We start from the raw sequence: 11,989 nt of genomic DNA, 5'->3' as shown, positions 1-11,989 counted from the left end.
CACCCCCCCGGGGGGGGGGGGGGGATGGCCACACCGCAATCGCTTCTCCTCCATTCTCCTCTTGGGATCTGAGGCACACACGCACACGCGCTCTGCGTGAGTTAAAGCCACCAGGTCCAGGACTCAAACCACGGTCGACTACATGGGAGCCCAGCGATGTAGCCATTATGCCATCTGCTGGTCCCGGTAGTAAACTCTTAAGAAAATGTTTTAGTCCATCTGTGCTGCTATAACAGAATGCCCGAGACTGGGCAACTTAGAAAGAGCAGACATTTATTTCTCACTTGTATGGAGGCTGCGAGTCGAAGATCAGGGCACTAGCGATTGATGACTGGCAAGGGCTGCATCTTCTGGAGGGGAAGAACACTTGTGTCCTCACGTCGGAGTGGTTGGAAGAGCACACGGAGCTGCAGTTGTGTCTGCGAGGCCTTTTATACGGGCCTGATCCCATTCACTAGGGAGGAGCCTTCGTGACCTAATCGCTTCTCCAAGGCCCCACCTCTTACTGCCACCACATTGGCCGTTAAGTTTCGGCATGTGCTGAATTGTGGAGAACAGCCATGTAAACCGTAGCAGAAAGCGAGGGGCTGAAAACCGTAGAAGAGGATGATGGTTACCTTTGTGAAGGCGCACAGGGGTCTCAGTGATTGGGAAGGGACCTGAGGGGGCTTCTGGAATGCCGGCCCTTTTCCCTTTCTTGGTCTTGGTATCTGACAGGTATGCACTGTGAAATCAGTGCTTGATCTTCACTTTGGGCAGTCTCTCTCTTTTAAAATAATAAAAAGAGCTCATAACATTGGTTCCTGTCTTGTGTTTTGGAAAAGTGTTGACCTAAAAATTCAAAACAGCCTGTCAGAGTTCCCAGGATGGGTTTGCACTCGCTGGAGCAGCAGCCGTCGGGAAGGTGTGCAGTGGCATCCGCTCGCTCTCAGGAGACGTGGTCTCTGAGGGCCGCCCTGCGCAGCGATGCTGTGTGTGCCCCGAGCTTCCCTGTTAGGTGGGGAGGTGTCGCATCCCGGAGCAGAGAGAGATGGAGTAGAAGCCGCTTGCTAAAAGAGCTGATCCAGTTAGGGAGTTGCAAGAGACCAGTCTGACCCTCCTGTCCGCTGTAACATTTTTTATTTCTACCATGAATCAAATTTCCCCGAAAGGGGAATTGTATTGATTACTTTATTCCCTCACAATAGACCAGCTGTCATCAAACGAGGTGAACATTCACCTCAAGATTTTGTCATCTTCGTAACAGAAAAGATGAGCTTAGAACTGGATCCCGTGACCCTTTCTCGTCTTATCTCCTCCCGGTTCAAACGTTCCCACCTCTTACTAGCCAGCATGCTCTCAGATCTGCAGGTGGGCTCAACACGTTCAAGCCTCAGCACAACCTTCTTTGTGGTTTTTGCCTTCTTCCGGAAATAGGCTTAGTCTGTCCACCATAGCCACTCTGCTTCCTGTCACAACGCCGCCCTCCCTGAGCACACGGAGAATCCTTGCCCTTTCTGTACTGTCACTTTGTGAGGCTGGTGCTTGCCACACTCCTTACAGAGGCCCGGCGGGTTTAGGGACGTTCGGCATGCTTGCGGGCGTGCTCTCTGCACACTAACATTTCAGTGCGCTCACTTACAGGAATGGAAAACCGGAAAGCGGAAGGCCGAGAAAGATGAGCTGGCGGGAGTGATGATATTCGCCACCATGGAACCAGAGGCCCCTGACCTGGACTTAGTGGAAATGTAAGCGCTGCTTCAAGCTTTCCTCTTCCCTGCCCTGTGTCCGTGTTCTTTGGCTTCCAGGTCTCAGCGGTAGAGCTGCAGTGGGAATGCACATGGTCAGACGGGGCTGAGGACGTGAGCGGGCCTTGCCGCCAGCTGACAGAGACCCCGTTTGTCCAGAGCCGTACTGTCTTCTGTCTTCGTAACCATCAAACCAGACCAGGTCTGGGATCACAGTAAAGTCTCTCCTTCTACCCTGAAGCCAGTGATCTCAGAATTGACACAATGTTTAGTGATTATTTCCAGTAAAGTTGGAGGAAACAAATTAGCACAGAACTTTCTCATAGCATTTAACAAAGCAAAAAGAACATCTCTTAATGTTGCCTTGAGGGAAGCAATCTCTAAACCTGCTTTTTCCGTACCTTTCTTTAATCTATTGTTTTCAATTATTCAATCTTTTTTAAAAATATACACAGTTGACATTCTGGACTAGCCTTTTTTTCTGTATAAGGATTAATAAGAAAGCTTGTTTTTTTTTTTTTTCTATTTTTAAGAACTTTTTTCTTATTGCCAGTCATTGCTAATGTGTTACGAAAAATAGGAACACAGACACAGCATCTCCCAGCTGCCCAGAGAGGAACCAGTGCTCTCGCGCTGGTCAGTTTTCCACACCCGCCTCTGTACACATGCAGTCGGGAAACGCAGCTCGTTTAGACAGAACTGACCGCGCACTACACAGAATGGTTTATAACCTGCCTTTTCATTCAGCCGTGTACTGTGACGATCTTGGCAGGTCGGTAAGTGTACTCCTCACATCTGTAGAGAGCTGGTGTCCTCCTGTCACTCAGTGTGGGATGTCCAAGTGGTGGTCTGAGCGTCACTCGAGTACCTGCCGGGACGAGCGGGCAACCACCATTTGCTGACTTCTCACTGGTTTGTGGATTTGATGGTACTTCAGTGATTGCAGTTTCACTAAGTAAGAAATTTAAGAAATCATTATTTTTGTTTACTTTAGAATAATTTTAGTTAACATTCACAAGCAATTCAAGAGGAAAGAAGCAAAGTTAAATAAGTGTGTACATATATATACCTTTATATACATATAAACTCCATAAATTAAATATATATATAACTATGTAAATATGAAAGTAGTTTAAGTAGTTCTTCAACAACCTGAACCAAGCCTGTTTTTAAGACTAACTTAAAGGGCAGTTGTTAGAATGTGAGAAAACACATAGCCAGGGTTCCGTCTGGTCCGAGTTCCCCCGACAATGGCTGCTCCCCCTGTGGGCTGACCGGTGGCTGTCCTCGCCCGCAGAGAGCAGAAGTGCGATGCTGTCGGGAAGTTCACCAAGGCCATGGACGATGGCGTGAAGGAGCTGCTGACCGTGGGGCAGGAGCACTGGAAGCGGTGCACAGGACGTGAGTGCCAGCCTCGTTCGGTGACCTTGGTCCTAGGATGGTGGGGAACCTCCGCCTCTAGTAAAAGAGACCCCAGGCAGGTGGTGTGGTGGTTAAGGGTGCTAGACTCCCACATGTCCAACCATGGTTTGAGTCCCAGACCTGGCAGCTTGCTTTCTCACTGTCCCTCTCTCTGTCCCTCTCTAGTCAAAGTAAAATAAATAAAGTTAAAATAAAATAATTCTTAAAAAAAAAAAAAAAAGTTAAAAAGAGACCCTTGGAGCTGCAGCAGTCACTGTAACTCTGCCTCACCTCACCTCTCCACCCTCTTGTGACAACAGAGAAGTGACTAACAAAGCCTGCTCAGGACTCGCATAAGAAAGGCCCTAGCAGTTTAAGTAGCTCCAGTCTTCCAGGGCTTTTTGACCATTGGAATATTAATCTTTGTTGTGTGTTTAGAGAGTGCTTGTGATTACTTTTAATCTCATTATTTTACTTTTTTTGGGGGGGAGAGGTTTTTGCTATAGGGCGCTTGCGCTCACCAGAAAGACAGAGAGACAAAGAAAGGGAGAAATCACCCCTCGAGGCCTTGGCCATGGCACAATCCCTTCTCCCCCATTTTCCTCTCAGATCTTGGGTGCACACATACACAAGCCCAGCATGAGTTTAAGCCACTGGGTCCAAGACTCGAACCGCGGTCGACTACATGGGAGTTCGGCGACATAGCCATTATAACAGCTTCTGGTCCCAATCTCATTATTTTACTTTTAATTGCATGATTTTACTTTCCATCCATTCGATGAAGTATATTCGACTAAAGCCATGGCTTGTTTTTTTTTGAAAACCAGCATCGTTGGAGGTAGGAAGTGGACCACAGAGTCGGACTGGGAGGACCATGGCAGGGAGGTGGCCTTGTGGGTGTGTGCAGAGAGAGCATCTCTGCATCAGGACCAAGATGATGTGATGAGTGTGTGTGTGTGGGGGGGGGGTTTGCACATGCGCTTGGTGTAGACTGCTGCTCACAGTCACCCAGGTGGGCTTTCCTTTCACCTGCCTTTCATTCAGTGAATGAGAATATGGGTGGTGGCTAATAAAGGCCTCACCGTTAGCTGAACAGCCGATTAACTCAGTTGAAAACAATTGATTGAAAGAATTTGGGGGGGGGGAGGCAAACAAACGATTTTGTGTCAGTATTGGAGAATATAGACTTCAAATATCTTTTCTTATAACATAATCACTTTTAGAAAATGGTTGACTCCCAGGGCTGCCAAGGTGGCGGCGCTCAGACATGCAGCTGGGTCTGACCTGAGGGATGCGGGTATGCCGGTGGGAACTGGAGAAACACGCACAGATCTTAGACACACGCAGGACAGTGCTCTTTGGAACCACAGCTAGTGTCTCTGGAATAATGGCAAACCTCGTTTTCCGACACTGCTTCAAGGTTAAACATGAGGCTTTCAAGACATATGCATCATTGACCACGCTCCCATTTTTGTCTGTATGGTTTCTTATAAGCTCCCTGTGACTGATGCTTTGTATTCAGGTAATATAAGCAAGGAAATTGTGTTCTGCAAAGCTCACTGGCATCATTTGTGGTTGTTTATATCTCTGTGCTTTGACTTTTTCTAAAAACGGGCATCTGGCATTCAAGTGTCATGCTGTTCCACTGCCACCGGAAGGGAGGGTTTTACTCCATTGTCTACTGCTTTGTCAAGCAGAGATGAAGGCAGTGGTGATTCCTCTGCTCTTTCAGACGATGTTTGGAATACGTAATGGCATTATGCAGTATTTGAAGGGACACTTGAGAAAACTGTACATGACGATTAACCAAAGAATCAGTGGATGCCAACTTAGCAGAATGGATTTTTTATAATGAGAACTCGGGCATTGCTGAGGGAGCTAAAAGTACCTCTGGACAGATCGTTTCGTTCTATCTCTTTTGCCTGGAATATAGCAAATACTCAATAAATATTTAGTAATTAAATGAATGGAAATGTAACAATGCAAAAAAAGAGAGAGAATGGTTGATTCCTACTTCAGTTTTCTCACAGGACTAGTTAATATTTTTTCCTTCTCTTGCAGCATTACCCAAGGAGTATCAGAAGATAGGAAAGGCCTTGCAGAGCTTAGCCACCGTGTTTAGTTCCAGCGGTTATCAAGGTGCGGCTTTCTTTCTTTATTGTTTATTTATTCATAGGCCTTCGTGTCCTACCCAGCCCTGTGGCCCCGGCAGCATCCCCTCGCACACAGACTGACTCTGCAGTGAGCTTCCCAGGCTCTGCACCCTGCCTTTTGCAGCCCTGAGGGTGTGAGAAGAGTGGAGGGTGGTTGTGGTTTGCACTTTCTTGCTAGCCAGTCTGCCTTGCCCTCGGATAGCGTTCTTCTGCTTCAGTTTAACAGGCGGCTGCGGGACGTAGCACTTCCCCTTCATTTTTTCTCTGCCAACCTCCGTGAGTCTTCCTGTTACAAGGACCAGATTTTGTCAGTCATTTGAAGGAAAAATGTTTGACTAAGTAACAAGTGCGTGTTGCCTTAAGTCTTTCCTTACCACATAATTATGTTCAAGTTATCCCATAAATCTGTGATACTGACAGTTCATTGTTTGTACATCGGCAACACTTATGAGAGCAAGCTAGCTCTTTCCTTCATAAAAAGGAAAAAGCAGGTCGAGGCTGACTGTCTCCTATCATGTACAGAAAAGATAGAATCAGCTCTACAGGCATTTATCAGGTCCCCGGAACTAGGACTCAAACCCTGGTCATCCACATGGAATCCAGCTTCCTTTGCATAGCACTTATCCACTGCACCATGGCACCAGCCCCGCTTTCTCTGAGATGATGGAGCTGCATTCTGACTGGTTCATTTATATCAGAGCAGTGGTCTTTTTTTAGGTGTGGTACAGGTATTGTTCTTATCTTTTTAAGAATTCTTGTCTTCTAGGGACCAACAGGTGGTATGGTGGTTAAGGGCGCTGGACTCCCTCATGGCTGACTGTGGTTCAAGTCCTGGACCTGGCAGCTCGCTTTCTTACTTTCTCTCTCTCTCTCTTCCTCTTCCCTTCTCTGGTCAAGTTAAAGTAAATAAATAAAATAAAATAATTATTTTAGAAAAAAATAATTCTTGTCTTTTGGATAAAATTGATGAATGAAATGTTAAATATCCAGTGAAAGGAGAAGGGAGGGCTGGGTAGGTATAGATAAAAAACAGTTGTCTGTGAGCTGCCTGTTGGGAAGTGAGGTGATGGGTATTTAAGAATTCATTATTCTTTTTTCCCTGGTTTTCAAAATGTTTGACATTTTCCATAATAAAATTTACCAATAAAATCTATAGTTAAAATTTAAGGAAATAAGTGAAAAGACATATTTATGACATAAACACTGATGAACCTAATCATTTTCAGGTGAAACAGATCTCAACGATGCAATAACAGAAGCAGGAAAGACTTACGAAGAAATTGCCAGTCTCGTGGCAGAGCAGGTACTAACATAACGACTTTGTGCCGTCTAGCCCACTTACTCCGGTTACAGCCTGCTGTAGGACAAACTTCCCACACAGATATCCTCTCCTATTCTGTTTCTATATATCTTTGTTAATTGTTTTGATAGTTATTTTCTTAGGTTAAGCCGAAGTATATGCATAAATTTGTCCCCAGGAAATTTAACTGATTGCCTTCAGGTATCAATTCTGGGCTTGTGACACACGGGGAAGAATACCGCCCTGATCAGGTATCAGGTATCGATCCTCCGACCCATTCACCGAGAGCGCGTGACACACAGGAAGGACACTGGCCCTATCTGTTTGGACTGTTCATCAGCCTCCGTGTGGGTCTCAGGGTTTTATAACTGATAAATAAAAAGCACCTGCTGTTAATAAGGCTATGTAAATATTATTTCTTCAAAGACACCTGCTACAGTCCAGGCACAGAGCAGGTCTTTGTTATGGCCCAAGGAGCTTTTATTAGAGTCTTCATAGCTTCGATTCCTTCTGTTTTTACAAATACAATCATAAGGGCCTTTAAGGAGACTAGCTATCCAAATTTCAAATCTTACATTTAGGGGAAAAAAAATACTGGGGTCGGCAGGTGCCATGGTGGTTAAGGGTGCTGGACTCCCACACAAATGACTGTGGTGGTTTGAGTCCCGGAACTGGCATCTTGCTTTCTCACTTTCCCTCATTCTCGCTCTCTTGCTCTGTCCCTCTCTGGTCACATTAAAATAAATAAAATAAATAAAGTTAAGTAAAATAATTCTTGGAAAAAAAAAATACAACTTGTTTGAAATGTGTTTATGGATGTACACCCCCCACACACAGTGATGTCATCATTAACTGTTAGATCATCGGGAAAGTCATGTCGTGTTTTTATATGCAGAAATGTGTCAAAACTTTCCCGACGATCCAATCTTTGCCAGCACTTGCAAAAAACACTAATTTTTAGGGAACCAGTAGTTAGCGTAATGGCTATGTCGCTGGACTCCCACATAGTCGACCGCAGTTCGCGTCCCGGACCCGGTGGCTTAAACCTCACGCCGGGCGCGTGTGCGTGCGTGCCCAAGTTCCCGAGAGGAGAATGGAGGAGAAGGGATTGCAGGGTGACCATCCCCCCTGGGGGGTGATTTCTTGCTTTCTGTCTCTCTGTCTCTCTCTGTCTGTCTGGCGAGCGCACGTACCCTATAGCTAAAAACCTCTCCAAAAAAAACACTAATTTTTAGAACTGTAACATAGCTGTTAAAAATTATATTTCAAAGGGCAAACAGATGGAGTGGTGGTTAAGGTGCTGAACTTCCACATGGCTGACCACAGTTCAAGTCCCAGGCCTGGCAGATTGGGAGGGTGCATGTGTGTGCATCCCTAAAATCCCAGGAGGAGGAAGGAGGAGAAGGGATTGCAGTGTGGCCATCCCCCCTGGGGTGTGATTTTTCACTTTTCCTCTCACTGTCTCTCTCTCTCTCTCTCTGGTGATCACATGTACCCTATGGCAGAAACCTTAGGAAAAAAATTGTAATTATAATTCATAAAATGAAAAATTTGAAGTTGCCACTAAAAGTTATTACTAGATTTTTAAATAATATTTTATATTTGCTTATAAGATGTGGATGTTAATCTATGACAACTTACTTGTATGTCAACAAATAGTACTGACCAAGTGTTTCACTTGTGGTGTGTTTTGGGCACGCTAATTTTACAAAGAACGTTATGTAATGTTTTATTATTTATTTATGATTCATGATTCAGATTATAGTAGTCTTTTTTAATTTGAATTTATTTATTTACATTCATACATTGTACATGATTACAGCATACAAAATGAGATTTTCCATCCAGAGTGCACTGTGTATTGGCTCAATCAAGCACATAAAGAGAATTTTCTTTTTGAAATTTTGCCAGAGGGCATGATGGTGGGGGAGGTTGGTGAGAAAGCACTCCTTTGGGGAATGGTCTCACAGCAATCCCTTCTCCTCCATCTCTCTCTCTCCTCACGATTTTGGGCACACATGTGCGCATGCAGCCAGTGTGTTTCTCAAGCCACTAGGTCTGGGACTCGAACTGGGCACTCTGCTATGTGGGACCCAGCCACCTTACCCACACCACGGGCTGGCCCGAGATTGTTTCCTTTTAGGAAAATTGCTTGGACTGGCTTGGTTAACACCACCCTCAGATATATCAGTGCTCTTGTCTTTGAATTTCTGAATTCCTCTGTCAGTAACAACTGGCTTGTGTCTTGTAGCCAAAGAAAGATCTCCATTTCCTGATGGAATGCAATCACGAGTACAAGGGCTTTCTGGGCTGCTTCCCTGAGATTATCGGCACTCACAAGGTAACTTGATCGCAGACACTTAATGTAAGATGGCCCCAGGTGGATCATAAGTTTAGCCTTACTAATGATAAACTCCGTCATTCCCATCAGAAAGGTTTGTAAACCACTCAGTAAAAAATTGGCTGGGGTTCCTGACCTTCTTACTCTGGCTTACTCTCCCTTTCCCAAGCTCCGTGTGCTGTCTCTATCCATCGTAGCGGGAGGAAGTCGGGTATCTTAGGAAATCAGAAGGCTGGTGGCTCTTTCAGCATCGGCTTCCTCATATATTGTGAAAGGAGAGCATAGGTAAAGAAGGAGCTTTGTACTTCAGGTAACATAAAACTCAGAACCGTTCACACTTGGTAGGAATTTATGCCCACAGGGTTCCAGTTCACACGCGGAGCCTAATTTATTCATGAGGGTGGACCATTTCTTCCCAGAGGGCCCCAAGTCACGGCAGTGTGATGATGTTGGGGGGCAAATGTGTGGCAGCGTGGACAGCGACTTCCGAGCAAGCATTAAGTTGTTCCAGTGCCTCTCACTAGTCAGAGACGCAGCCCAGGCCTTCCCCCAGCACGCTGAAGCACCCGCTGATAGAGGCCGTTCTCAGTGGGAAGAGGCGGAGAGGGCACCCGCGTGCAGACACTACACTGCCCTGTGACCGGGGCCTGTCCCTGTGGCGCCCACTCTCCCATGCAGGGCTCACACATGTTAGAGGGCGTGCTGTCCGAGCTGCTCTTCTCTCGTAGCACAGGACAGTAGATCGTGGCCCAGGTACATGTTTAAAGAGTAGCTTCCATGGGACTTAGATGTAGGTGCCTCTCTCGTTCCATTCTGGAGACTGAGTATGTCAGCATCATTATATTTTAAACTAATGACTGATCCTCTTAGCTGTGTTTTGTTCATACGGTTGCATTTTCTATTTCTCAGGGAGCAATTGAAAAAGTGAAAGAAAGTGATAAATTAGTTGCAGCCAGTAAGATCACTCCACAAGACAAGCAGAACATGGTGAAGCGAGTGGGCACCATGTCTTACGCGCTGCAAGGTAAGGTGAAAGCGTTATGAGTGGCTGGAGGAGAAAGGTGCCCTTCCTGGAGAGAAGTCCAAAGGCAAACAGCAGTTAAAGAAAGAGCTGGCCTAGCCAGTGGCATGGCGGCCAAGGCCAGGCCCCACATGCCCAATGCCATGGTTTGAGTCCCAGGCCCGGCAGCTTTATAAACAAGCTAGGCACTTGTGCATGTGTGTCCAAAGTCCTGAGAGGAGGGAGAAATGGAAAGAAGAGGTTGCAGTGTGACCATCTCCGGGGGCAGGGGGTGCTCTCTCACTTGTCATCCCCCATCCCTCTGCCCTCCTCTCTAGCAAATGTATGCACCCTCTGGCGAATTTTCTTAAAATAAAGGTTTAAAAAAATAAAGAGCTAGTTTAAAGTACCCCCAGAAGCCTATATGCTCAGGATTCCAGTGCTAATGAAAATCTGCAATATATATTTAATTTTTTACACATTCACCTGATAGAACCATTACTGTGACAGCTTGATCAAGCCTGTGCATTTTATTATTTCTTAGCGACATCAAGATTCCTTTTATAACCCTGCATGTCACAGTCTCTACCCTTCATGCCCAGGGCTGGAGAAGAAAGGGGACTGGGTGTTTGGTCCTCAGCATACTGTGACTACTGGTAAAAAGAAGGTGTTGCTTCGTTTTCATAGCTCGAGCGTTTTAGCACAGACAAGAGCAGTGGCTCTCTCCGGTCTTTGCGGCTGGGTGGCTGGTGCACGGTGACAGAGCAAAGGGGAGGGTTCCAGTGCAACAAAAGCACACACAACAGCGGTGCCCAAGAGAGCCACTGGCTCAGAGTAGCAAAGCCCATTGGCAGGTTATTGAGAAATAAAGTCGGGGGATTTCGGAGAACCAGGAAACCCCGCAGGAGAGTCTAGACTGAGCTGAGCACAATGCACCCCTCGCAAGGTTCAGGTGGACGTGGGGAGGTCTTCAAGGGGAAGGGCTTGAGAGACTGGGGAAGGTCAGGCACGCGCTAGCCTGAGAACCCACAGAAGACCTCGCTCTTGTGGTCTGAGAGTTTTGAGGACCTAAAAAAGACACAGTTCTGGGGAGAAGAGGCGGAAACGTGTTTGCAGGCTTTTCCAAGGAACAGTCTTCAGGATCGGAGGATGCATGAGAGAAGAAAATGTGCAAATACCAGAGTTAAGGCCACTCGTGACAAATACAGGAAACCTGATTGCAAATGGGTTTTGGAGGCTTTTGATACAGGAGATTTGGTTTTGAACTTGGGTTTGAGGTTATCAAGTCAGTAAATAGAAGCTTTGTGCAACCTCAGATAACATCACACACACTGTCAGCATCCACCAGCGAGCTCTCTAGGCCTGGGCAGAGAGGAGCAGGCGAGGGTGAGGAGTTCCACGGAGGGCCTCCTCCGGAGAGTGAAGGGGGGCTGCGGGCAGCAAGAGGAGGATGTTGGGGCAGTCGGCACAGGGCAAGGAGGTCAGCCCTCCGCTGGGTTCCTGTGGCCTCAGCAAAAGGGGAGGGCCCACACCCCAGGCCTTGCTGGGCCCGACACACACACTGCGTTGTTGAGCCACTGGCATCGGGAGAGCTGCCGAGGCTGTTTCCTGTGGGATGAGCTCTGTTAGAATACCAGTCCACGCTGCGCGATCATCACTTTGGAACTCACGGGGTTAAGTGCGTGTCAGTGGCCCCCATCCTTTTACTGGGAAGGGGTGTTTGCCATCAGCCACCAGCTCCTTTCTCCAGCCTCTTCCCCCAGGGATCTGCCACCAACGGCACTGCCTGGAAGCCAGCCCAGCGAGGTCTGGACCACGGGGATGGTGCCAGAGAGCACCCAGGCATTGTCACTTGCACTCTGGGAGCTGACGGCTGTGCTGGTTTCCCTTGTAGCGGAGATGAACCACTTCCACAGTAACCGGATCTACGACTACAACAGCGTCATCCGCCTGTACCTGGAGCAGCAGGTGCAGTTTTATGAGACGGTAGGTTGGCGTCTCTCTATGCCCCTCCACGACCCCCCCCCCCAACCCCCCCCCCTGGCACCTGGGGAGGGGGGGGGCCCC

The 11,989-nt window shown here is 47.1% G+C and overlaps 1 protein-coding gene and 1 pseudogene across 1 annotated transcript in view; both read left to right on the top strand.

Moving 5' to 3' along the window:
• SNX9 (sorting nexin 9) overlaps positions 1-11,989 on the top strand; it is a 111,460-nt gene that overhangs the window by 96,721 nt on the left and 2,750 nt on the right. Inside the window, exons 11-17 of the mRNA XM_014590626.2 lie at positions 1,624-1,727; positions 3,025-3,128; positions 5,190-5,267; positions 6,508-6,584; positions 8,833-8,922; positions 9,832-9,946; positions 11,817-11,908. Of these exons, the coding sequence (XP_014446112.1) occupies positions 1,624-1,727; positions 3,025-3,128; positions 5,190-5,267; positions 6,508-6,584; positions 8,833-8,922; positions 9,832-9,946; positions 11,817-11,908 (660 nt within the window). The remainder of the gene's footprint in view (positions 1-1,623; positions 1,728-3,024; positions 3,129-5,189; positions 5,268-6,507; positions 6,585-8,832; positions 8,923-9,831; positions 9,947-11,816; positions 11,909-11,989) is intronic.
• On the top strand, positions 3,957-5,179 carry LOC106735643 (complex I assembly factor TMEM126B, mitochondrial pseudogene; annotated as a pseudogene).

This window comes from Tupaia chinensis, unplaced genomic scaffold, assembly GCF_000334495.1.
Source record: "Tupaia chinensis unplaced genomic scaffold, TupChi_1.0 Scaffold000468_1, whole genome shotgun sequence".
NCBI lineage: Eukaryota > Metazoa > Chordata > Mammalia > Scandentia > Tupaiidae > Tupaia > Tupaia belangeri.
Note: the sequence above shows the minus strand (reverse complement) of the source record. Positions and strands in the feature narration are given on the sequence as shown.